The sequence below is a fragment of the Oncorhynchus mykiss genome, chromosome 12, assembly GCF_013265735.2.
Source record: "Oncorhynchus mykiss isolate Arlee chromosome 12, USDA_OmykA_1.1, whole genome shotgun sequence".
NCBI lineage: Eukaryota > Metazoa > Chordata > Actinopteri > Salmoniformes > Salmonidae > Oncorhynchus > Oncorhynchus mykiss.
In genome coordinates, this window is record NC_048576.1 from 73,676,414 (window position 1) to 73,701,811 (window position 25,398).

Genomic DNA, 25,398 nt, shown 5'->3' on the forward strand with positions numbered 1-25,398 from the left:
GTATTTATTAGTTGCATTGGTTAGTTCATGCACAGCTAATGTAACATGTCAGTGTGGTTAATTGGCAAATATTTTAGTTATTTGCTAAATATTTGTATATCGCACATTATCAATATCTGATTAACAAGGTTGAAATATTTACACACTTAGTTCATAATGCATATGTGCCACCATATTGATGTTCATGCAAGAAAATAAGGCACAGATTAAAAAAAATATTAATTTGTGGAAGATTTTATTTGCTTTAGTAGAAGGAACAACATGTGCCTCTAAACAAATGATCAGCGCTTGTTGGTACTCTGGTGGTCGTCGGTCTCTGAGTGGAGGGGCTCTAGTGGTACTGTCTGCCCAGGGAGCTCACCACGACGGCCAGGAACTTCTGGAAAGCGCCCTGGACATCAGCGGTGAAGTCAGCACCCATTCTCGCAGCAACGACAATAGTAAGGCAGTCAGCCAGCAGCTGCAAAAGAAAGGAGCAAATGGACAAGTAAGAAAACGCATTCTTTCACACTATTGTAAGAAAACGCATTCTGCCACACTATTGTAAGAAAACGAATTCTGCCACACTATTGTAAGAAAACGCATTCTGCCCCACCATCTATGCCACACCTTAGATAGGCAAGTACCTTGTGTGAAGTAGAACATTTCAATTTACCCGGAAGTTGTCTGGATCCACGCGCAGTTTCTCGGAGTGCAGCACGCTCAGTTCTGCGTAGGTGGCCTTGATGTCATCCATGTTCTTGACAGCCCGGTCCAGTCCGCGCAGGACGGTCTTTCCGTGAGCGGCGACCATTGGGTTTCCCTGGATGGCAGCGGCGTTGTACAGGTTTCCAAAGTTACCGAAATACCTCTGGGTCCAGGGGTACACAACCAGACACCTGTAGAAATAATATATAGTTATGAATTACACAAACGTGATATCTGCATACACACATATCTTACGGAAATCAATTAATGTGTCATTTGGAGATGTCAATTACGCGTTAATTACACGACTTCTTCTTGAAAATCATAATAACAAGCGCATAATAATATAATAACAATATAATAACATGCCTAATTCCAATAATTTGTAGACCACAGTTTTAAACACACTACCTGGAAAGAGCCGCGGGCCCAACGTCATCGTAGTCCATCTTCTCGAAGACGCTCTGAATGGTGGCGCGCTCAAAGTCTGTCCACTGAACCATGTTGCTAGCTGTTGAAGTTTCTTTCACAGAGGCTAACGAATCATTTACACTTTGTCTTCGTTTGAGCAGCGTTTTTAAAAGGATCGGGACGCTCCTCCCTAAAGACAGCGATGGGTGGGGTCATGGTAAGGGGCTGTATAAGCCAAAAGTCACAGATTTGACTGAGATAATAATGTGAAGTTTTACCGTTTACCATATATGTTTAAAAGCAATTTTACAATAATACACTGTCCTAAAATCATCCATTTAATTATTACGTTACATACCAATTATTACATTATTAGAAGTATTAACAAAAATAAGCCCCAAATAGTGGGGAAATATACCATTCTCAACACATGGAAATACATGTGTAATATGCCTACTATCTGAAGATATAGACCTATTGCACATAAATCACACTTGGTGGGGATTCAATTACTTTGTCTGAGAAACATTTTTAACTATCTCTGTGTATGCCTATAGTCAGATATTAGTACGATATAACTACGATATTAATATATTACTAAGATATATGAAATAGCCTACTAAGATAGTACATCATTTTTATCCTTGTAATACATTTCTAAACAAATGAATTGATACTTCACCTCTATGTTCATTCTGTGCTAGTAAGGTCGACCCCATTTAATATTTATTTTTATAGTTGCACTATTCCAGTCTATTTGGGGGTAATGCATCTCTACTGTCAACTTTTCCATATTTCTGAATACAGGCTTCTATTCCTTACTTATGATACAGGTAATTTACCTATTGAAAATACAAGTAGACTTCTCTTTATTGGTTAAATACCATAAAGCCAGAGTGATAAATAAATTAACGAATATTGAATTATTTTGTACTGAAATAAAATATGGAAATTACTGACTCCCTTGTGAAAACTACCAGCATTAAACAACCTCTCAACACATCTCTAATACTAAAAACTTCGTAGACTTCAATGACTGTCATAATCATGTATATATCTATATTTTTTTTATCCATCTCTACCCTGTGTGTTTTATGTTTGATATTGTGTGCTGCTCAGAAGGTGCTAACAATGTCTTTGTAAGTCTTGTATGGAGGATTGTACCAACTTGTGTTTTTGTCCAGTAAAATAAACAGAAATGTAATAACTTGAGAGGGATTGTGCCTATTGAACATTAACAAAAGGCATGTTGTATCTTGTTTATCTTGGAGGTGGGTCTGCATTGGGTGGGGCTCGCGGCTAATATAAAAAGTCTTGGTTTGTAAGAGCTCATCACTGCACTTCTACTCCAGCATCGTCTTTAACTACAACCATGAGTCTCACCGCTAAGGACAAGAAAATGGTCAAGGCCTTCTGGGCTAAGGTGGCCGGCAAGGCTGAGGACATCGGATGCGATGCTCTGTCTAGGTAATGGCTGTCGTGCTGCTAATATTATAGCTGTTTTTGAAGAAAAATGTAGACTGTTTTTGTGTTAGCATTCCATCTTTCTTGACATGTTTTTTTCTTCCGGTGCAGGACGCTGGTTGTGTACCCCCAGACCAAGACCTACTTCTCCCACTGGAAGGACCTGAGCCCCGGCTCTGCCCCAGTCAGGAAGCACGGTGGGACCATCATGGGAGGCATCAGTTTAGCCGTGGCCAGCATCGACGACATCAGCGCAGGTCTCCTCGCCCTCAGCGAGCTGCATGCCTTCAAGCTGCGTGTCGATCCCGCCAACTTCAAGGTCAGGACAGTCACAGCATTATTTATAATAATTTGTTTACCGTTGACACCAAATGAAAATGTGTCGTTAAAATGCATTTAAAATATATCGGGTACTCTTTACAGTAAAATGGACAACGTAGATTATTAAATAAAATATCATATTAAAACATGTAGTGTACTAATGTTCATTCCTTTCGTCCTGTAGATCCTGTCCCACAACATCTTGGTGGTGCTGGCTATCTTGTTCCCCAATGATTTCAACCCCGAAGCTCATGTGGCCATGGACAAGTTCCTGGCAGCGGTGGGCCGGGCTCTGTCTGAGAAGTACCGATAAGATGTGGACAGAAGGCATCAGACCAGACGGATTGCAGCATTGATCAGCACTGTGCTCAGCTCTGTATTGTTGTAAAATATAATTAAATGTCAAAACGCACATAATTACGTTTTTTGGTCTTTACTTTGGTTTTTAATTCGTTGTTTTGTAGAGCACAGGACCTGATATGATTAAATAAGTTGCTGTTTGCAAGTCTGAAAGACATCGAAAGTCAAAAAGGTATTCATAAAGAAAATGGAAACTATATGCAAAACATTAGCAGTAAAAGTTTAGAAGTAAATAAATGAAATCAGAGAAGGGGAACAAAGTTGAAATAGTAGCCTATAGATCAATCAAATGGCTCGCTTAGAACTTGCTATTGATAAACAAGATTGAACAAACTATTTGACATAGGACCACATCAACAAAATGGAAAAAACGATTTAATATAACAAAGTAATATATATTATATAATTAGGCTAATTAAGGACTATGTATATATTATGAATGGATTGATAGTATTTATAAAATGTCCTAAACTCAAAGTTGTCAAGGACAGGAGGTGCCTCTGATAAATGTATTTTGTATTTTATAGGGTTCTTTTGACTAACTGATTTATTGTTATTAATAAACAAAAATGTATCTCATGTTGATCTGGATAAAGCTAGAATCCTTAGTTGAAACAATGACAAAGTAGTCATGGTCTGTTTTGGTAAAAAGCTGAGGGATGGGCATAGAGAGATGTGACCACTCTCAAAATCGTAGACAGAGCTATGGATGCAAGGACTGACTATCCATGATATCAAAATTATAGTTTTAACCATGTTTTGAGGCTATGCAGTGTCTGTTTACTTTTAAATTGTTTGCAAACAGAGTAAAAGAGTCAAACAAGCTTATATGTTGGGTTCTTATTGGGTATGACGGTTGAACTGATCTCATGAGGCATTTACAAGTTGTATTCTTTAAGAATCAATGGGTATATATTATTAATTCCCAAAATCGATGTACAGTTGAAGTCGGATGTTTACATACACCTTAGCCAAATACATTTAATCTCAGTTTATCACAATTCATTTAATTCTGACATTTAATCCAAGTTAAAATTCTCTGTTTTATGTCAGTTAGGATCACCACTTAATTTTAAGAATTTTGAATGTCAGAATAATAGTAGAGTGAATGATCTATTTCAGCTTTTATTCATTTCATCACAGTCCCAGTGGGTCAGAAGTTTACATACTGTACACTCAATTCCTGAGCAGCCTTTCAGGTTATGCCGATACAGGACTCGTTTACTGTGGATATAGATACTTTTGTACCTGTTTCCTCAATCCAGCATCTTCACAAGTTCCTTTGCTGTTGTTCTGGGATTGATTTGCACTTTTCGCACCGATGTACGTTCATCTCTAGGAGACAGAACACGTCTCCTTCCTGAAGGGTATGTCGCGCCCTGACCTTAGATATCTCTGTTTTCTATAGATTTTGGTTAGGTCAGGGTGTGACTAGGGTGGGTACTCTAGTGTTGAATGTCTAGGGTTTTGTATGTCTAGGGTTGTTGTAGGTCTAGGGGTTTTGTATTTCTATGTTGGCCTGATATGGTTCCCAATCAGAGACAGTTGTTTATCGTTGTCTCTGATTGGGGATCATATTTAAGCAGCCCTGTCTCCCACTTTCTGTTGTGGGATCTTGTCTATGTGTAGTTGCCTGTCTCCACTATATTGTATAGCTTCACGTTTCGTTTGTTATTTTGTTAGTTTGTTTGGTGTTCATTCTTTTAAATAAGAGAAGGTACGCATACCACGCTGCACCTTGGTTCGATCCTTATAACGAACGTGACAGAAGATCCCACCATTTAAGGACCAAGCAGCGTGGTCAGGAGGAATGGACCTGGGAGGAGATTCTGGATGGAGCCGGACCCTGGACGCAGGCTGGGGAGTATCGCCGTCCTCAGGAGGAGATAGAGGCAACGAAAGCGGAACGGCGATATTACGAGGAGTTGTACCAACGAGACAAGCACGAGAGGCAGCTCCAAAAAAGTTTTGGGGGGGTGCATACGGAGTGGTCGGCGGAGCCGAGGGCTGAAACAGAGCTCGATGCAAGTGAGGAGCTTGACACAAGATTCCGGAGAGAAGTGCTAGCATTGAGAGCGTTGCAGAGCGGGCTTGCTGAGGAACGTGTGACTGGTCAGGCACCGTATTATGCAGTGATGCGCATGGTGTCTCCAGTTCGCATTCATAGCCCGGTGTGCTGTATTCCAGCTCCCCGCATTGACCAGGCTAGAATGGGAATCCAGCCAGGACGGATGGTGCCGGCTCAGCGCTCTTGGTCTCCAGTATACCTCCTTGGACCAGGTTATCCTGCGCAGGTTCTGTGCACTGTGTCTCCGGTATGTCTGCACAGCCCAGTGCGTCCTGTGCCAGCGCCCGAATTTGCAGGGCGAAAATAAACATCCAGCCAGGACGGGTTGTGCCAGCTCAACGCTCCAGACCTCCAGTGCGCCTCCACAGTCCAGTAAGTCCTGTGCCTCTTCTCCGTACTCGCCCTGAGGTGCGTGTCATCGGCCCGGTGCCACCTATACCGGTCCCACGCATCAGGTCTCCAGTGTGCATCCACAGTCCAGTACGTCCTGTTCCTGCTCCTCGCATTCACCTTGAGGTATGTGTCCCCAGCCCGGTACCAACAGTGCCGGCACCACGCATCAGATCTCCAGTGCGCCTCCACAGTCCAGTAAGTCCTGTGCCTGCACTCCACACTCGCCCTGAGGTGCGTGTCATCAGCCCGGTGCCACCTGTACCGGTCCCACGCATCAAGTCTCCAGTGCGCATCCACAGTCCAGTACGTCCTGTGCCTCCTCTCCGTACTCACCCTGAGGTGTGTGTAATCAGCCTTGTGCCACCTATACCGGTCCCACGCATCAGGTCTCCAGTGCGCCTCCACAATCCAGAGCTTCCGGCGACAGTTCCCAGTCCAGAGCTTCCGGTGACAGTTCTCAGTCCAGAGCTTCCAGCGATGGGCCACGGTCCGGAGCTTCCAACGATGGGCCAAAGTGCGGAACCTCTAACGACGGGCCACAGTCCGGAACCTCCAACAACGGGCCACAGTCAAGGGCCTCCAACGACGGTCAACAGTCCGGGGCTCCAGCGACGGTCCCCAGTCCGTTGTCTCCAGCGACGGTCCCCAGTCCGGGGTTTCCAGCGACGGTCCGCAGTCCGGGGCCTCCAGCGACGGTCTCCAGTCTGGGGTCTCCAGCAACAGTCCCCAGTCCGGGGTCTCCAGCTACGGTCCTCAGTCCAGGGTCTCCAGCGACGGTCCCCAGTCCGGAGTCTCCAGAGATGATCCCCTCTGGCGATGATCCGCAGTCCAGAGCCTCCGGAGATGATCCATGGTCCAGTTCCACAAAAGAGGAAGGATCAGCGTGAGGAGGGGGGGATGCGTCCAAAACTAGAGCCGCCACCGAAGGTAGATGCCCACCTGGACCCTCCCCTATAGGTTCAGGTTTGTGGCCGGGAGTCCGCACCTTTTTTTTGGGGGGGGGGGTACTGTCACGCCCTGACCTTAGATATCTCTGTTTTCTATAGATTTTGGTTAGGTCAGGGTGTGACTAGGGTAGGTACTCTAGTGTTGTATGTCTAGGGTTTTGTATGTCTAGGGTTTTGGGGATCATATTTAGGCAGTCCTGTTTCCCACTTTATTTTGTGGGATCTTGTCTATGTGTAGTTGCCTGTCTGCACTATATTGTATAGCTTCAGGTTCGTTTGTTATTTTGTTAGTTTGGTGTTCATTCTTTTAAATAAGAGACTGTACGCATTCCACGCTATGCCTTGGTTCGTTCCTTATAACGAAGGTGACACTATATGACGGCTGCATGGTCCCATGGTGTTTATACTTGCGTACTATTGTTTGTACAGATGAACGCGGTACATTCAGGCATTTGGAAATTGCTCCCAAGAATGAACCGGACTTGTGGAGGTCTACATTTTTGTTTCTGAGGTCTTGGCTGATTTATTTTGATTTTCCTGTGATGTGAAGCAAAGAGGCACTGAGTTTGAAGGTAGGCCTTGAAATCCATACACAGGTACACATCCAATTGACTCAAATTATGTAAATTAGCCTATCAGAAGCTTCTAAAGCCATGACATAATTTTCTGGAATTTTCCAAGCTCTTTAAAGGCAAAGTCAACTTAGTGTATGTAAACTTCTGACCCACTGGAATTGTGATACAGTAAATTATAAGTGAACTAATCTGTCTGTAAACAATTGTTGGAAAAATGACTTGTGTCATGCACAAAGTAGAGATCCAACCGACTTGCCAAAACTATAGTTTGTTAACAAGATATTTGTGGAGTGGTTGAAAAACGAGTTTTAATGACTCCAACATAAGTGTATGTAATCTTCCGACTTCAACTGTAGCAACTTGGGAGTCTAGGTTTAAACTCTCGATCACTCAACAATTTCTTGCCACACAAATACATGAACCTAACATTGAATACCAGAACTGTTATGAGAAGTTTACTTGAACTTTTGAGTTAGACGATTGTGTGTTGAATCAGGAATTAATCATTGCAGTCCTGATATCATTTAAACGCATTGTATTAATTCAAGCACCATTAAACACAAGGTTGTATTTATTAGTTGCATTGGTTAGTTCATGCACAGCTAATGTAACATGTCAGTGTGGTTAATTGGCAAATATTTTAGTTATTTGCTAAATATTTGTATATCGCACATTATCAATATCTGATTAACAAGGTTGAAATATTTACACACTTAGTTCATAATGCATATGTGCCACCATATTGATGTTCATGCAAGAAAATAAGGCACAGATTAAAAAAAATATTAATTTGTGGAAGATTTTATTTGCTTTAGTAGAAGGAACAACATGTGCCTCTAAACAAATGATCAGCGCTTGTTGGTACTCTGGTGGTCGTCGGTCTCTGAGTGGAGGGGCTCTAGTGGTACTGTCTGCCCAGGGAGCTCACCACGACGGCCAGGAACTTCTGGAAAGCGCCCTGGACATCAGCGGTGAAGTCAGCACCCATTCTCGCAGCAACGACAATAGTAAGGCAGTCAGCCAGCAGCTGCAAAAGAAAGGAGCAAATGGACAAGTAAGAAAACGCATTCTTTCACACTATTGTAAGAAAACGCATTCTGCCACACTATTGTAAGAAAACGAATTCTGCCACACTATTGTAAGAAAACGCATTCTGCCCCACCATCTATGCCACACCTTAGATAGGCAAGTACCTTGTGTGAAGTAGAACATTTCAATTTACCCGGAAGTTGTCTGGATCCACGCGCAGTTTCTCGGAGTGCAGCACGCTCAGTTCTGCGTAGGTGGCCTTGATGTCATCCATGTTCTTGACAGCCCGGTCCAGTCCGCGCAGGACGGTCTTTCCGTGAGCGGCGACCATTGGGTTTCCCTGGATGGCAGCGGCGTTGTACAGGTTTCCAAAGTTACCGAAATACCTCTGGGTCCAGGGGTACACAACCAGACACCTGTAGAAATAATAAATAGTTATGAATTACACAAACGTGATATCTGCATACACACATATCTTACGGAAATCAATTAATGTGTCATTTGGAGATGTCAATTACGCGTTAATTACACGACTTCTTCTTGAAAATCATAATAACAAGCGCATAATAATATAATAACAATATAATAACATGCCTAATTCCAATAATTTGTAGACCACAGTTTTAAACACACTACCTGGAAAGAGCCGCGGGCCCAACGTCATCGTAGTCCATCTTCTCGAAGACGCTCTGAATGGTGGCGCGCTCAAAGTCTGTCCACTGAACCATGTTGCTAGCTGTTGAAGTTTCTTTCACAGAGGCTAACGAATCATTTACACTTTGTCTTCGTTTGAGCAGCGTTTTTAAAAGGATCGGGACGCTCCTCCCTAAAGACAGCGATGGGTGGGGTCATGGTAAGGGGCTGAAAAAAGCCAAATGTCACAGATTTTACTGAGATAATAATGTGAAGTTTTACCGTTTACCATATATGTTTAAAAGCAATTTTACAATAATACACTGTCCTAAAATCATCCATTTAATTATTACGTTACATACCAATTATTACATTATTAGAAGTATTAACAAAAATAAGCCCCAAATAGTGGGGAAATATACCATTCTCAACACATGGAAATACATGTGTAATATGCCTACTATCTGAAGATATAGACCTATTGCACATAAATCACACTTGGTGGGGATTCAATTACTTTGTCTGAGAAACATTTTTAACTATCTCTGTGTATGCCTATAGTCAGATATTAGTACGATATAACTACGATATTAATATATTACTAAGATATATGAAATAGCCTACTAAGATAGTACATCATTTTTATCCTTGTAATACATTTCTAAACAAATGAATTGATACTTCACCTCTATGTTCATTCTGTGCTAGTAAGGTCGACCCCATTTAATATTTATTTTTATAGTTGCACTATTCCAGTCTAATGCATCTCTACTGTCAACTTTTCCATATTTCTGAATACAGGCTTCTATTCCTTACTTATGATACAGGTAATTTACCTATTGAAAATACAAGTAGACTTCTCTTTATTGGTTAAATACCATAAAGCCAGAGTGATAAATAAATTAACGAATATTGAATTATTTTGTACTGAAATAAAATATGGAAATTACTGACTCCCTTGTGAAAACTACCAGCATTAAACAACCTCTCAACACATCTCTAATACTAAAAACTTCGTAGACTTCAATGACTGTCATAATCATGTATATATCTATATTTTTTTTATCCATCTCTACCCTGTGTGTTTTATGTTTGATATTGTGTGCTGCTCAGAAGGTGCTAACAATGTCTTTGTAAGTCTTGTATGGAGGATTGTACCAACTTGTGTTTTTGTCCAGTAAAATAAACAGAAATGTAATAACTTGAGAGGGATTGTGCCTATTGAACATTAACAAAAGGCATGTTGTATCTTGTTTATCTTGGAGGTGGTTCTGCATTGGGTGGGGCTCGCGGCTAATATAAAAAGTCTTGGTTTGTAAGAGCTCATCACTGCACTTCTACTCCAGCATCGTCTTTAACTACAACCATGAGTCTCACCGCTAAGGACAAGAAAATGGTCAAGGCCTTCTGGGCTAAGGTGGCCGGCAAGGCTGAGGACATCGGATGCGATGCTCTGTCTAGGTAATGGCTGTCGTGCTGCTAATATTATAGCTGTTTTTGAAGAAAAATGTAGACTGTTTTTGTGTTAGCATTCCATCTTTCTTGACATGTTTTTTTCTTTCTTCCGGTGCAGGACGCTGGTTGTGTACCCCCAGACCAAGACCTACTTCTCCCACTGGAAGGACCTGAGCCCCGGCTCTGCCCCAGTCAGGAAGCACGGTGGGACCATCATGGGAGGCATCAGTTTAGCCGTGGCCAGCATCGACGACATCAGCGCAGGTCTCCTCGCCCTCAGCGAGCTGCATGCCTTCAAGCTGCGTGTCGATCCCGCCAACTTCAAGGTCAGGACAGTCACAGCATTATTTATAATAATTTGTTTACCGTTGACACCAAATGAAAATGTGTCGTTAAAATGCATTTAAAATATATCGGGTACTCTTTACAGTAAAATGGACAACGTAGATTATTAAATAAAATATCATATTAAAACATGTAGTGTACTAATGTTCATTCCTTTCGTCCTGTAGATCCTGTCCCACAACATCTTGGTGGTGCTGGCTATCTTGTTCCCCAATGATTTCAACCCCGAAGCTCATGTGGCCATGGACAAGTTCCTGGCAGCGGTGGGCCGGGCTCTGTCTGAGAAGTACCGATAAGATGTGGACAGAAGGCATCAGACCAGACGGATTGCAGCATTGATCAGCACTGTGCTCAGCTCTGTATTGTTGTAAAATATAATTAAATGTTAAATCGCACATAATTACGTTTTTTGGTCTTTACTTTGGTTTTTAATTCGTTGTTTTGTAGAGCACAGGACCTGATATGATTAAATAAGTTGCTGTTTGCAAGTCTGAAAGACATCGAAAGTCAAAAAGGTATTCATAAAGAAAATGGAAACTATATGCAAAACATTTCCACACAAAGCGGTCCTTAGAGAACTTAGCAGTAAAAGTTTAGAAGTAAATAAATGAAATCAGAGAAGGGGAACAAAGTTGAAATAGTAGCCTATAGATCAATCAAATGGCTCGCTTAGAACTTGCTATTGATAAACAAGATTGAACAAACTATTTGACATAGGAACACATCAACAAAATGGAAAAAACGATTTAATATAACAAAGTAATATATATTATATAATTAGGCTAATTAAGGACTATGTATATATTATGAATGGATTGATAGTATTTATAAAATGTCCTAAACTCAAAGTTGTCAAGGACAGGAGGTGCCTCTGATAAATGTATTTTGTATTTTATAGGGTTCTTTTGACTAACTGATTTATTGTTATTAATAAACAAAAATGTATCTCATGTTGATCTGGATAAAGCTAGAATCCTTAGTTGAAACAATGACAAAGTAGTCATGGTCTGTTTTGGTAAAAAGCTGAGGGATGGGCATAGAGAGATGTGACCACTCTCAAAATCCTAGACAGAGCTATGGATGCAAGGACTGACTATCCATGATATCAAAATTATAGTTTTAACCATGTTTTGAGGCTATGCAGTGTCTGTTTACTTTTAAATTGTTTGCAAACAGAGTAAAAGAGTCAAACAAGCTTATATGTTGGGTTCTTATTGGGTATGACGGTTGAACTGATCTCATGAGGCATTTACAAGTTGTATTCTTTAAGAATCAATGGGTATATATTATTAATTCCCAAAATCGATGTACAGTTGAAGTCGGATGTTTACATACACCTTAGCCAAATACATTTAATCTCAGTTTATCACAATTCATTTAATTCTGACATTTAATCCAAGTTAAAATTCTCTGTTTTATGTCAGTTAGGATCACCACTTAATTTTAAGAATTTTGAATGTCAGAATAATAGTAGAGTGAATGATCTATTTCAGCTTTTATTTATTTCATCACAGTCCCAGTGGGTCAGAAGTTTACATACTGTACACTCAATTCCTGAGCAGCCTTTCAGGTTATGCCGATACAGGACTCGTTTACTGTGGATATAGATACTTTTGTACCTGTTTCCTCAATCCAGCATCTTCACAAGGTCCTTTGCTGTTGTTCTGGGATTGATTTGCACTTTTCGCACCGATGTACGTTCATCTCTAGGAGACAGAACACGTCTCCTTCCTGAAGGGTATGTCGCGCCCTGACCTTAGATATCTCTGTTTTCTATAGATTTTGGTTAGGTCAGGGTGTGACTAGGGTGGGTACTCTAGTGTTGAATGTCTAGGGTTTTGTATGTCTAGGGTTGTTGTAGGTCTAGGGGTTTTGTATTTCTATGTTGGCCTGATATGGTTCCCAATCAGAGACAGTTGTTTATCGTTGTCTCTGATTGGGGATCATATTTAAGCAGCCCTGTCTCCCACTTTCTGTTGTGGGATCTTGTCTATGTGTAGTTGCCTGTCTCCACTATATTGTATAGCTTCACGTTTCGTTTGTTATTTTGTTAGTTTGTTTGGTGTTCATTCTTTTAAATAAGAGAAGGTACGCATACCACGCTGCACCTTGGTTCGATCCTTATAACGAACGTGACAGATCCCACCATTTAAGGACCATGCAGCGTGGTCAGGAGGAATGGACCTGGGAGGAGATTCTGGATGGAGCCGGACCCTGGACGCAGGCTGGGGAGTATCGCCGTCCTCAGGAGGAGATAGAGGCAACGAAAGCGGAACGGCGATATTACGAGGAGTTGTACCAACGAGACAAGCACGAGAGGCAGCTCCAAAAAAGTTTTGGGGGGTGCATACGGAGTGGTCGGCGGAGCCGAGGGCTGAACCAGAGCTCGATGCAAGTGAGGAGCTTGACACAAGATTCCGGAGAGAAGTGCTAGCATTGAGAGCGTTGCAGAGCGGGCGTGCTGAGGAACGTGTGACTGGTCAGGCACCGTATTATGCAGTGATGCGCATGGTGTCTCCAGTTCGCATTCATAGCCCGGTGTGCTGTATTCCAGCTCCCCGTATTGACCAGGCTAGAATGGGAATCCAGCCAGGACGGATGGTGCCGGCTCAGCGCTCTTGGTCTCCAGTATACCCCTTGGACCAGGATATCCTGCGCAGGTTCTGTGCACTGTGTCTCCGGTATGTCTGCACAGCCCAGTGCGTCCTGTGCCAGCGCCCCGCATTTGCAGGGAGAAAATAAACATCCAGCCAGGACGGGTTGTGCCAGCTCTACGCTCCAGACCTCCAGTGCGCCTCCACAGTCCAGTAAGTCCTGTGCCTCTTCTCCGTACTCGCCCTGAGGTGCGTGCCATCGGCCCGGTGCCACCTATACCGGTCCCACGCATCAGGTCTCCAGTGTGCATCCACAGTCCAGTACGTCCTGTTCCTGCTCCTCGCATTCACCTTGAGGTATGTGTCCCCAGCCCGGTACCAACAGTGCCGGCACCACGCATCAGATCTCCAGTGCGCCTCCACAGTCCAGTAAGTCCTGTGCCTGCACTCCACACTCGCCCTGAGGTGCGTGTCATCAGCCCGGTGCCACCTGTACCGGTCCCACGCATCAAGTCTCCAGTGCGCATCCACAGTCCAGTACGTCCTGTGCCTCCTCTCCGTACTCGCCCTGAGGTGTGTGTAATCAGCCCTGTGCCACCTATACCGGTCCCACGCATCAGGTCTCCAGTGCACCTCCACAATCCAGAGCTTCCGGCGACAGTTCCCAGTCCAGAGCTCCCGGTGACAGTTCTCAGTCCAGAGCTTCCAGCGACGGGCCACGGTCCGGAGCTTCCAACGATGGGCCAAAGTGCGGAACCTCTAACGACGGGCCACAGTCCGGAACCTCCAACAACGGGCCACAGTCAAGGGCCTCCAACGACGGTCAACAGTCCGGGGCTCCAGCGACGGTCCCCAGTCCGTTGTCTCCAGCGACGGTCCCCAGTCCGGGGTTTCCAGCGACGGTCCGCAGTCCGGGGCCTCCAGCGACGGTCCCCAGTCTGGGGTCTCCAGCAACAGTCCCCAGTCCGGGGTCTCCAGCTACGGTCCTCAGTCCAGGGTCTCCAGCGACGGTCCCCAGTCCGGGGTCTCCAGAGATGATCCCCTCTGGCGATGATCCGCAGTCCAGAGCCTCCGGAGATGATCCATGGTCCAGTTCCACAAAAGAGGAAGGATCAGCGTGAGGAGGGGGGGATGCGTCCAAAACTAGAGCCGCCACCGAAGGTAGATGCCCACCTGGACCCTCCCCTATAGGTTCAGGTTTGTGGCCGGGAGTCCGCACCTTTTTTTGGGGGGGGGGGGGGGGGGGGGGGGGGGGGGGGTACTGTCACGCCCTGACCTTAGATATCTCTGTTTTCTATAGATTTGGGTTAGGTCAGGGTGTGACTAGGGTAGGTACTCTAGTGTTGTATGTCTAGGGTTTTGTATGTCTAGGGTTTTGGGGATCATATTTAGGCAGTCCTGTTTCCCACTTTATTTTGTGGGATCTTGTCTATGTGTAGTTGCCTGTCTGCACTATATTGTATAGCTTCAGGTTCGTTTGTTATTTTGTTAGTTTGGTGTTCATTCTTTTAAATAAGAGACTGTACGCATTCCACGCTATGCCTTGGTTCGTTCCTTATAACGAAGGTGACACTATATGACGGCTGCATGGTCCCATGGTGTTTATACTTAAGTACTATTGTTTGTACAGATGAACGCGGTACATTCAGGCATTTGGAAATTGCTCCCAAGAATGAACCAGACTTGTGGAGGTCTACATTTTTGTTTCTGAGGTCTTGGCTGATTTATTTTGATTTTCCTGTGATGTGAAGCAAAGAGGCACTGAGTTTGAAGGTAGGCCTTGAAATCCATACACAGGTACACATCCAATTGACTCAAATTATGTCAATTAGCCTATCAGAAGCTTCTAAAGCCATGACATAATTTTCTGGGATTTTCCAAGCTCTTTAAAGGCACAGTCAACTTAGTGTATGTAAACTTCTGACCCACTGGAATTGTGATACAGTAAATTATAAGTGAACTAATCTGTCTGTAAACAATTGTTGGAAAAATGACTTGTGTCATGCACAAAGTAGACTTGCCAAAACTATAGTTTGTTAACAAGATATTTGTGGAGTGGTTGAAAAACGAGTTTTAATGACTCCAACATAAGTGTATGTAATCTTCCGACTTCAACTGTAGCAACTTGGGAGTCTAGGTTTAAACTCTCGATCACTCAACAATTTCTTGCCACACAAATACATGAACCTAACACTGAATACCAGAACTGTTATGAGAAGTTTACTTGAACTTTTGAGTTAGACGATTGTGTGTTGAATCAGGAATTAATCATTGCAGTCCTGATATCATTTAAACGCATTGTATTAATTCAAGCACCATTAAACACAAGGTTGTATTTATTAGTTGCATTGGTTAGTTCATGCACAGCTAATGTAACATGTCAGTGTGGTTAATTGGCAAATATTTTAGTTATTTGCTAAATATTTGTATATCGCACATTATCAATATCTGATTAACAAGGTTGAAATATTTACACACTTAGTTCATAATGCATATGTGCCACCATATTGATGTTCATGCAAGAAAATAAGGCACAGATTAAAAAAAATATTAATTTGTGGAAGATTTTATTTGCTTTAGTAGAAGGAACAACATGTGCCTCTAAACAAATGATCAGCGCTTGTTGGTACTCTGGTGGTCGTCGGTCTCTGAGTGGAGGGGCTCTAGTGGTACTGTCTGCCCAGGGAGCTCACCACGACGGCCAGGAACTTCTGGAAAGCGCCCTGGACATCAGCGGTGAAGTCAGCACCCATTCTCGCAGCAACGACAATAGTAAGGCAGTCAGCCAGCAGCTGCAAAAGAAAGGAGCAAATGGACAAGTAAGAAAACGCATTCTTTCACACTATTGTAAGAAAACGCATTCTGCCACACTATTGTAAGAAAACGAATTCTGCCACACTATTGTAAGAAAACGCATTCTGCCACACCATCTATGCCACACCTTAGATAGGCAAGTACCTTGTGTGAAGTAGAACATTTCAATTTACCCGGAAGTTGTCTGGATCCACGCGCAGTTTCTCGGAGTGCAGCACGCTCAGTTCTGCGTAGGTGGCCTTGATGTCATCCATGTTCTTGACAGCCCGGTCCAGTCCGCGCAGGACGGTCTTTCCGTGAGCGGCGACCATTGGGTTTCCCTGGATGGCAGCGGCGTTGTACAGGTTTCCAAAGTTACCGAAATACCTCTGGGTCCAGGGGTACACAACCAGACACCTGTAGAAATAATAAACAGTTAAGAATTACACAAAGGTGATATCTGCATACACACATATCTGACGGAAATCAATTAATGTGTCATTTGGAGATATCAATTACGCGTTAATTACACGCCTGTCTCAAGTACGACTTCGTCTTGAAAATCATAATAACAAGCGCATAATAATGTAATAACAATATAATAACATGACTAATTCCAATAATTTGTAGACCACAGTTTTAAATGCACTACCTGGAAAGAGCCGCGGGCCCAACGTCATCGTAGTCCATCTTCTCGAAGACGCTCTGAATGGTGGCGCGCTCAAAGTCTGTCCACTGAACCATGTTGCTAGCTGTTGAAGTTTCTTTCACAGAGGCCAACGAATCATTTACACTTTGTCTTCGCTTGAGCAGCGTTTTTAAAAGGATCGGGACGCTCCTCCCTAAAGACAGCGACGGGTGGGGTCATGGTAAGGGGCTGAAAAAAGCCAAATGTCACAGATTTTACTGAGATAATAATGTGAAGTTTTACCGTTTACCATATATGTTTAAAAGCAATTTTACAATAAAACACTGTCCTAAAATCATCCATTTAAGTATTAGGTTACATACCAATTATTACATTATTAGAAATATTAACAAAATATACCATTCTCAACACATGGAAATACATGTGTAATATGCCTACTATCTGAAGATATAGACCTATTGCACATTAATCACACTTGGTGGGGATTCAATTACTTTGTCTGAGAAACATTTTTAACTATCTCTGTGTATGCCTATAGTCAGATATTAGTACGATATAACTACGATATTAATATATTACTAAGATATATGAAATAGCCTACTAAGATAGTACATCATTTTTATCCTTGTAATACATTTCTAAACAAATGAATTGATACTTCACCTCTATGTTCATTCTGTGCTAGTAAGGTCGACCCCATTTAATATTTATTTTTATAGTTGCACTATTCCAGTCTATTTGGGGGTAATGCATCTCTACTGTCAACTTCTCCATATTTCTGAATACAGGCTTCTATTTCTTACTTATGATACAAGCAATTTAGCTAATGACAATACAATTAGACTTCTCTTTATTGGTTAAATACCATAAAGCCAGAGTGATAAATAAATTAACGAATATTGAATTATTTTGTACTGAAATAAAATATGGAAATTACTGACTCCCTTGTGAAAACTACCAGCATTAAAAAACCTCTCAACACATCTCTAATACTAAAAACTTCGTGGACTTCAATGACTGTCATAATCATGTATATATCTATATTTTTTTTATCCATCTCTACCCTGTGTGTTTTATGTTTGATATTGTGTGCTGCTCAGAAGGTGCTAACAATGTCTTTGTAAGTCTTGTATGGAGGATTGTACCAACTTGTGCTTTTGTCCAGTAAAATAAACAGAAATGTAATAACTTGAGAGGGATTGTGCCTATTGAACATTAACAAAAGGCATGTTGTATCTTGTTTATCTTGGAGGTGGGTCTGCATTGGGTGGGGCTCGCGGCTAATATAAAAAGTATTGGTTTGTAAGAGCTCATCACTGAACTTCTACTCCAGCATCGTCTTTAACTACAACCATGAGTCTCACCGCTAAGGACAAGAAAATGGTCAAGGCCTTCTGGGCTAAGGTGGCCGGTAAGGCTGAGGACATCGGCTGCGATGCTCTGTCTAGGTAATGGCTGTCGTGCTGCTAATATTATAGCTGTTTTTGAAGAAAAATGTAGACTGTTTTTGTGTTAGCATTCCATCTTTCTTGACATGTTTTTTTCTTCCGGTGCAGGACGCTGGTTGTGTACCCCCAGACCAAGACCTACTTCTCCCACTGGAAGGACCTGAGCCCCGGCTCTGCCCCAGTCAGGAAGCACGGTGGGACCATCATGGGAGGCATCAGTTTAGCCGTGGCCAGCATCGACGACATCAGCGCAGGTCTCCTCGCCCTCAGCGAGCTGCATGCCTTCAAGCTGCGTGTCGATCCCGCCAACTTCAAGGTCAGGACAGTCACAGCATTATTTATAATAATTTGTTTACCGTTGACACCAAATTAAAATGTGTCGTTAAAATGCATTTAAAATATATCGGGTACTCTTTACAGTAAAATGGACAACGTAGATTATTAAATAAAATATCATATTAAAACACGTAGTGTACTAATGTTCATTCCTTTCGTCCTGTAGATCCTGTCCCACAACATCTTGGTGGTGCTGGCTATCTTGTTCCCCAATGATTTCAACCCCGAAGCTCATGTGGCCATGGACAAGTTCCTGGCAGCGGTGGGCCGGGCTCTGTCTGAGAAGTACCGATAAGATGTGGACAGAAGGCATCAGACCAGACGGATTGCAGCATTGATCAGCACTGTGCTCAGCTCTGTATTGTTGTAAAATATAATTAAATGTTAAATCGCACATAATTACGTTTTTTGGTCTTTACTTTGGTTTTTAATTCGTTGTTTTGTAGAGCACAGGACCTGATATGATTAAATAAGTTGCTGTTTGCAAGTCTGAAAGACATCGAAAGTCAAAAAGGTATTAATAAAGAAAATGGAAACTATATGCAAAACATTTCCACACAAAGCGGTCCTTAGAACTTAGCAGTAAAAGTTTAGAAGTAAATAAATGAAATCAGAGAAGGGGAACAAAGTTGAAATAGTAGCCTATAGATCAATCAAATGGCTCGCTTAGAACTTTCTATTGATAAACAAGATTGAACAAACTATTTGACATAGGACCACATCAACAAAATGGAAAAAACGATTTAATATAACAAAGTAATATATATTATATAATTAGGCTAATTAAGGACTATGTATATATTATGAATGGATTGATAGTATTTATAAAATGTCCTAAACTCAAAGTTGTCAAGGACAGGAGGTGCCTCTGATAAATGTATTTTGTATTTTATAGGGTTCTTTTGACTAACTGATTTATTGTTATTAATAAACAAAAATGTATCTCATGTTGATCTGGATAAAGCTAGAATCCTTAGTTGAAACAATGACAAAGTAGTCATGGTCTGTTTTGGTAAAAAGCTGAGGGATGGGCATAGAGAGATGTGACCACTCTCAAAATCCTAGACAGAGCTATGGATGCAAGGACTGAGTATCCATGATATCAAAATTATAGTTTTAACCATGTTTTGAGGCTATGCAGTGTCTGTTTACATGTCAATGGTTTACTAACAGAGTAAAAGAGTAAAACAAGCTTATATTTTGGGTTCTGATGGGGTACGACAGTTGAACTGAGCTCATGAGGTCTTTACAAGTTATATTCTTTAAGAATCAATGGGTATATATTATTAATTCCCAAAATCGATTCATTTAAACTCAGTTTTTCACAATTCCTGACAAAGAGGATACTGCTATTGCAAATAAATGATTAACGTTTCAATCGTTTCCTTCTCCCAGCTGCTGGGCGACTGCCTCACCGTTGTTCTGGCCTCCCAGATGAGGCGCGGCTTCACGCCAGACGTCCAAGCGGCCTGGCAGAAGTTCCTGACCGTGGACATCTCTGCGCTAGGCAGACAGTACAACTAAAGACATGTTCTATAGTGGAATACACATATATATTTTATTATAGAATACATTTTGTATGAATAATAAAATATATTGTTGAGCACACGTCCATGCTCTTCACTTCATTCTGTTTGAGGGGGCAGTAAAATAGGAGCCATTAGAAAATGTAGCCAAGCCTACTTTAACTCTTATGCCTTTGGCCTAAGTGAGATTGAGAAACCTCTCTTTGACGCTGGGGTCACGAGAGAGAGTATATTTGGTCAAATATCACATGCAGCAACGAATTCTAATCAACTGAATAATCAATACATTCATCAGTATTATGTTATAGTAATTATATCAAAACGTTCCTTGTTTTCTAATACACGTCTGCAGGAAAAGTAAGGTAGTCAATCATGTTGCCCAGGTCAACTTTTATTTGCCTCGGGTAGGCAGAATTTGCATAAACAGTATCAGTCAAAAGTTTGGACACGCCTACACATTCAAGAGTTTTTCTATATTTTTACTATTTTCCTACATTGTAGAATAATAGTGAAGACAGCAAAACTATGAAATAACACATATGGAATCATGTTGCAACCAAAAAAAGTGTTAAACAAATCCCAAAATATATTTTATATTTGAGATTCTTCAAATAGCCACCCTTTGCCTTGATGACAGCTTTGCACACTCTTAGCATTTTTCAATTTTTGTAACCTTTATTTAACTAGGCAAGTAAGTTAATAAGAACAAATTATTATTTACAATGACAGCCTACCGGGGAACAGTGGGTTAACTGCCTTGTTCAGGGGCAGAACGACAGATCGGGGATTCGATACAGCAACCTTTTGGATACTGGCCCAACACTCTAACCACTAGGCTACCTGTCACATTCACTCATACAGCTTCACCTGGAATGCTTTTCCAACAGTCTTGAAGCAATTCCCATACATACTAAGCACTTGTTGGCTGCTTTTCCTTCCCTCTGCGGTCCAACTCATCCCAATCCATTTCAATTTGGTGGAGGCCAGGTCATCTGATGCAGCACTCCATCACTTTCGTTCTTGTTCAACTAGCCCTTACACAGCCTGGAGGTGTGTTGGGTCATTTTCCTGTTGAAAAACAAATGATAGTCCCACTAAGCCAAAACCAGATGGGATGGTATATTGCTGCAGAATGCTGTGGTAGCCATGATGGTTAAGTGTGCCTTTAAATCTGAATCACAAACAGTGTCACCAGCAAAGCAACCCCACACATCCTCCTCCAAACTTCACGGTGGGATCTACACATCCGCAGCACTTGATGGGTTTGACTGCACATGAGGAAACTTTCAAAGTTCTGGAAATGTTCCACATTGATTGACCTTTGTGTCTTATCTTTGCTTGTTTGAGCTGTTCTTGACAGAATATGGGCTTGGTCATTTAAATAGGGCTATCATCTGTACATCACCCCTACCATGCCACAAGGGTGGCTACTTTGAGGAATCTCAAATATAAAATATATTTTGATTTGTTTAACACTTTTTTCGTTACTACATGATTGCATATGTGTTATTTCATAGTTTGTCTTCACTATTATTCTACAAAATTGTAAAAATAAATAAAAACCCTTGAATGAGTAGGTGTGTCCAAACGTTTGACTGGTACTGTATATAGGCCTATAAAACGAACACACAATTGGAAATAATGTGAATTTAAACTTGTCTAGCAGTGAGCTCATATTTGGACGATTTGGTGCTCTAACAAGAGGTGGGGTGCATATTGAGAAAGGGCATCTATCTTTGTCTCTGCTTATCTCAAAGGAAACATGCGTCAGTTTTATCACAGTGTTCTGGTTCCACCCTAGTCGCTCAGTTAGCGTGGCACTGGGATGGTATGCATGTACTTCGATTCAGAGAATATTTCCGGGATAGTATGCCCTGCGACATCAGAGTCACTTTCCTTGTTTGAGGTCAATTGGCTATTAATGGCATATATAGGCACATTCTGAACATTTTACCTTTTTGTAAGAAAGTCATGCTGATTGTCATTATCCTGTTTGTACCATGGGCCATACATGGGGCATTCATTGGCCATACAGTCTCAATTTCATCAATGCGTTAGTTTCACTTATTTAAACAACTGTTTGTATCACAATGAAGGTACATTTCGTAATTTCACATAACTTTTTAAAATCGACATCATATCAATAGACCAGTAAATCAATCAAAACCAATCAATCAATGGGGTCAACTGTGTCAAAATGTAAAATATGATTGATTCTTCGGAGGCAAAATCTATATTCTTCGCGACATAGCCAAATCAAGACGAACATGTTAATAACTTACAACTTTAGTTTACAATAGGCCTATGTCACATACAATAGGCCAAAGTCACATACAATAGGCCTATGTCACATTACAATAGGCCTATGTCACATTACAATAGGCCTATGTCACATTACAATAGGCCTATGTCACATACAATAGGCATACAATTGGAAATCGTAATGGAACATTTCTAATGCATGAGGTAATTAATAGACCAGATTCAAGTGTTTATAATGTTGATGGCATTGGCAGCAGGCGATTTGATTTTGAGAAGGGGTTTTTGTCAGCCTAAGCATTGCGCATTGGATTTGGGTTATTTGCCAAAGTCTTCCCTTTTGATGGTTTTGTTTTTGTTGTTTTTGAGGGAAATTGGGGAAACAATAGTTTGGTCTCCAACACAAATACAATTTCCCAGCGTCCTCTGCTGGTCTGCTGCAGACATGACAGCGTGCGCGGCGTGCCCAAGAAATCTACAAATACACTAAATGCAACAGCGCGCTCTGTTGGTCAAATCATGCACAATTAGGCTACAGCTGGCTCGAGAAATGCTCTATTCAAACTCCTTTCCAAACGTTAATTGCGTGCAAGGTCCTGTTCAATACCCACTGCAGAGGTGATTGTGATTATGAGATTATGATTATGATTATTAGTTTCACGGATTAGGCTAATAGCCTATGTAAGGGCAGAATAACATTGTCTTGGAATGTATTATAAATTACAGTATCATCCACGTTGTATTGAAGATTCAAGAAGGCCTTATTCTAATCAGAGAGATTGGTCCAGTTTCGACTGTTACTAGAAACACACACAGAGACGATTTACGATGAAGGCTGATTTATTATTTTAATCCAAATACCATAAAACCAAATGGGGAAAAATACAAACTGAGCATATTACAGAAGGCAAAATAACAAAAACAAAATGTGCCAGAAGGTAAACCTATAGTTGTGAACAAGTAATACAAATATAAATGTATAAAAACGATTGTAAAACAAATATAAAACGTTATAAAATCTAATTGCGAAGGAAATCCTGTATTAAAGGTGAAGGGGATGACTTAAAGACAAATCCTAATTGAGACATCAATGAGTATACAAAATATTAAGAACACCTGCTCTTTCCATGACAGCTTTTAGCTGGATTCACCTGGTCAGTCTATGATCCCTTTTTGATGTCCCCTGTTAAATCCACTTCAATCAGTGTAGACGAAGGGGAGGAGAAGGGTTAAAGAAGGATTTTCAGGCCTTGAGACAATTGAGACATGACTGTGTATGTGTGCCATTTAGAGGGTGAGGCAACTCCACATTAGGAAGATGTCCTTAATGTTTGGTATACTCAGTGTATTTCTGTATTCTGGACTTCAATCATTTTTAAATTATAATTTTATGCATCACTACTACTGTAGAATAATGTCATATATTATTATAATTTTGGTATACCTATATTACAATGCAAATTCTTCATTAGCTCCATAGTCCATTCTGTCACTTTCTAGTTACCAACCAATCCAAAAAGGGTGCCCACTGAACAGGAATTTGAACCTTGCCTACCACCTTACACACCCTAGTCAGTACCCAAACACCCCACGTCACTCCTTCCCTCAGTAAAACCACTCATAAAACCTTTATTCAAGAAAATAAACAATCTTTCATTTGAGAAATGTAGTACCTTTATTGGAGAGTTAGAGTAGCTACCATTTCTAGTTGCCTTCTCAGGAACATTACAACTGTTATTGACCTCAACGATAATGTTGCTGCTACCAAATATTTTGTCGAGAATTATCTGTCTGGTCAACACATATTATTCTATTTACACTCAGACTGATCACCACAACATACAGTGTAACAAAAGAGTTTGTTATGAGGGGAAGATCTTTGGATAAAAATTCAGAAAAAATTGTTAACCGTTACAACGACTAAAATGTGGTTGGAAGTTAGCCAGTAAGACCATAATTTAAAACAACAGTATCCTGATAAGGGTGCTGTAGGCCTTACCACAGCTAGCTGTCTGACATCTAAAGTAGCAATGCTGTGTGCAAAGTTTGTCATCTGTCATAAGTGTTGGAGATCCATACCGTTACCTATGTGAAATTTGAATTGAATAAAAAGACACTATCAAAAATACTCTAGGGTAAATAAAGGTTGTGTAAAAATCTCAATCTATTGTACGGAATTAAACTGGAGTCCTGTGTCAGAATTGTTTTAGCACCAATCAGCTGACTGATACAATTGATAAAGGACACTTCAGAGAGATATGTGTGTATTTTAGAATGAATGGGTGATTTTGTAGTTTTAGAATGATATGGGTCAATTAATCATTTTACAGTGATATGGGTGACTTTATGCATTCCATAAATGATTGTGATGAGACACAACATATTCCTACTGTGTCACTGCAACTGATCGATTATCAATGATAGATAGAATTACATATATTGCTGGAACAGTAATAAGTAGCAAATTCAACGGAAACAAAAAAATAAGCGACAATAATGAACTACGGTAAAGTAATACAATCTTGCTTATCTAGTGGCAATAAAAGACACAAAATGAATGTAAGTGGGATTATTGCTGAGTTGAGTTTGTGTGTTGAGCTGTTACAAGGGGAACGGCTTATTCTGACATGTGAATATTATCGGAGATTGATTTCAACCGACACTAACAACAAAAAACAGACTCTTGTGCGTAAACAACTACATGTGAGTAAAGCATCACGCTGAATTCCTTTTCCGTTGAAAGGAAAGATGCGCTAGGATCGTGTCAAGTGCTGGGTTTCATGCCGACGTGCACATACAGTACATACAGAGAGAACAGACAGAGAGAAGAGGAAAAAGACCATTACAATCACTCTCCCACACACAAATACACACAGACACTCACACACACACACATATACACAGATATCAACACTTGTGGTGGAATGGTTGAGGAGCTGGTTGAAGAGGTGCTGCTAAATTCTCCAAAAGGTATCTTACAGTGTGGTCACTTTGTTTCACCAGAGGGGGGAGAAGATCCCAAAAGAGGAGACTTTGGTGATACCTTGAGGGTAAAACAACATTTATAAATCGTCACCTGATGCACCCACAAATGAGTGTGTGTTG

General features: G+C 41.3%; 7 protein-coding genes across 8 annotated transcripts in view; 3 read left to right on the forward strand and 4 right to left on the reverse strand.

Moving 5' to 3' along the window:
- Window positions 1-218: 218 nt before the first annotated feature.
- LOC110513784 (hemoglobin subunit beta-like) lies at window positions 219-1,260 on the reverse strand. Its single transcript, XM_036938354.1, has 3 exons — window positions 1,099-1,260; window positions 656-878; window positions 219-460 (listed from the first exon to the last, which is right to left on the reverse strand). The coding sequence occupies exons 1-3, from the start codon at window positions 1,188-1,190 to the stop codon at window positions 332-334; spliced, it is 444 nt and encodes a 147-aa protein (XP_036794249.1). The 5' UTR covers window positions 1,191-1,260; the 3' UTR covers window positions 219-331.
- A 1,152-nt stretch (window positions 1,261-2,412) lies between these two features.
- LOC118937734 (hemoglobin embryonic subunit alpha-like) lies at window positions 2,413-3,300 on the forward strand. Its single transcript, XM_036938356.1, has 3 exons — window positions 2,413-2,565; window positions 2,674-2,881; window positions 3,068-3,300. The coding sequence occupies exons 1-3, from the start codon at window positions 2,471-2,473 to the stop codon at window positions 3,194-3,196; spliced, it is 432 nt and encodes a 143-aa protein (XP_036794251.1). The 5' UTR covers window positions 2,413-2,470; the 3' UTR covers window positions 3,197-3,300.
- Window positions 3,301-8,011: 4,711 nt separating this feature from the next.
- LOC118937732 (hemoglobin subunit beta-like) lies at window positions 8,012-9,053 on the reverse strand. The gene is made up of 3 exons (XM_036938353.1): window positions 8,892-9,053; window positions 8,449-8,671; window positions 8,012-8,253 (listed from the first exon to the last, which is right to left on the reverse strand). Exons 1-3 carry the CDS (start codon window positions 8,981-8,983, stop codon window positions 8,125-8,127), a joined length of 444 nt encoding a protein of 147 aa, XP_036794248.1. The 5' UTR covers window positions 8,984-9,053; the 3' UTR covers window positions 8,012-8,124.
- A 1,159-nt stretch (window positions 9,054-10,212) lies between these two features.
- Window positions 10,213-11,088, forward strand: LOC110538433 (hemoglobin embryonic subunit alpha-like). Its single transcript, XM_021625265.2, has 3 exons — window positions 10,213-10,349; window positions 10,462-10,669; window positions 10,856-11,088. The coding sequence occupies exons 1-3, from the start codon at window positions 10,255-10,257 to the stop codon at window positions 10,982-10,984; spliced, it is 432 nt and encodes a 143-aa protein (XP_021480940.1). The 5' UTR covers window positions 10,213-10,254; the 3' UTR covers window positions 10,985-11,088.
- Window positions 11,089-15,832: 4,744 nt separating this feature from the next.
- LOC118937733 (hemoglobin subunit beta-like) lies at window positions 15,833-16,888 on the reverse strand. The gene is made up of 3 exons (XM_036938355.1): window positions 16,728-16,888; window positions 16,270-16,492; window positions 15,833-16,074 (listed from the first exon to the last, which is right to left on the reverse strand). Exons 1-3 carry the CDS (start codon window positions 16,817-16,819, stop codon window positions 15,946-15,948), a joined length of 444 nt encoding a protein of 147 aa, XP_036794250.1. The 5' UTR covers window positions 16,820-16,888; the 3' UTR covers window positions 15,833-15,945.
- Window positions 16,889-18,010: 1,122 nt separating this feature from the next.
- LOC118937735 (hemoglobin embryonic subunit alpha-like) lies at window positions 18,011-18,907 on the forward strand. The gene is made up of 3 exons (XM_036938357.1): window positions 18,011-18,172; window positions 18,281-18,488; window positions 18,675-18,907. The coding sequence occupies exons 1-3, from the start codon at window positions 18,078-18,080 to the stop codon at window positions 18,801-18,803; spliced, it is 432 nt and encodes a 143-aa protein (XP_036794252.1). The 5' UTR covers window positions 18,011-18,077; the 3' UTR covers window positions 18,804-18,907.
- Window positions 18,908-23,115: 4,208 nt separating this feature from the next.
- Window positions 23,116-25,398, reverse strand: part of LOC110538432 (KN motif and ankyrin repeat domain-containing protein 2) — a 30,325-nt gene continuing 28,042 nt past the window's right edge. For both annotated transcript variants that reach the window (XM_021625262.2, XM_036938359.1), the window contains one exon: window positions 23,116-25,336. In XM_021625262.2, coding sequence (XP_021480937.2) covers window positions 25,280-25,336 — 57 coding nt within the window. In that variant the 3' untranslated portion in view covers window positions 23,116-25,279. The remainder of the gene's footprint in view (window positions 25,337-25,398) is intronic.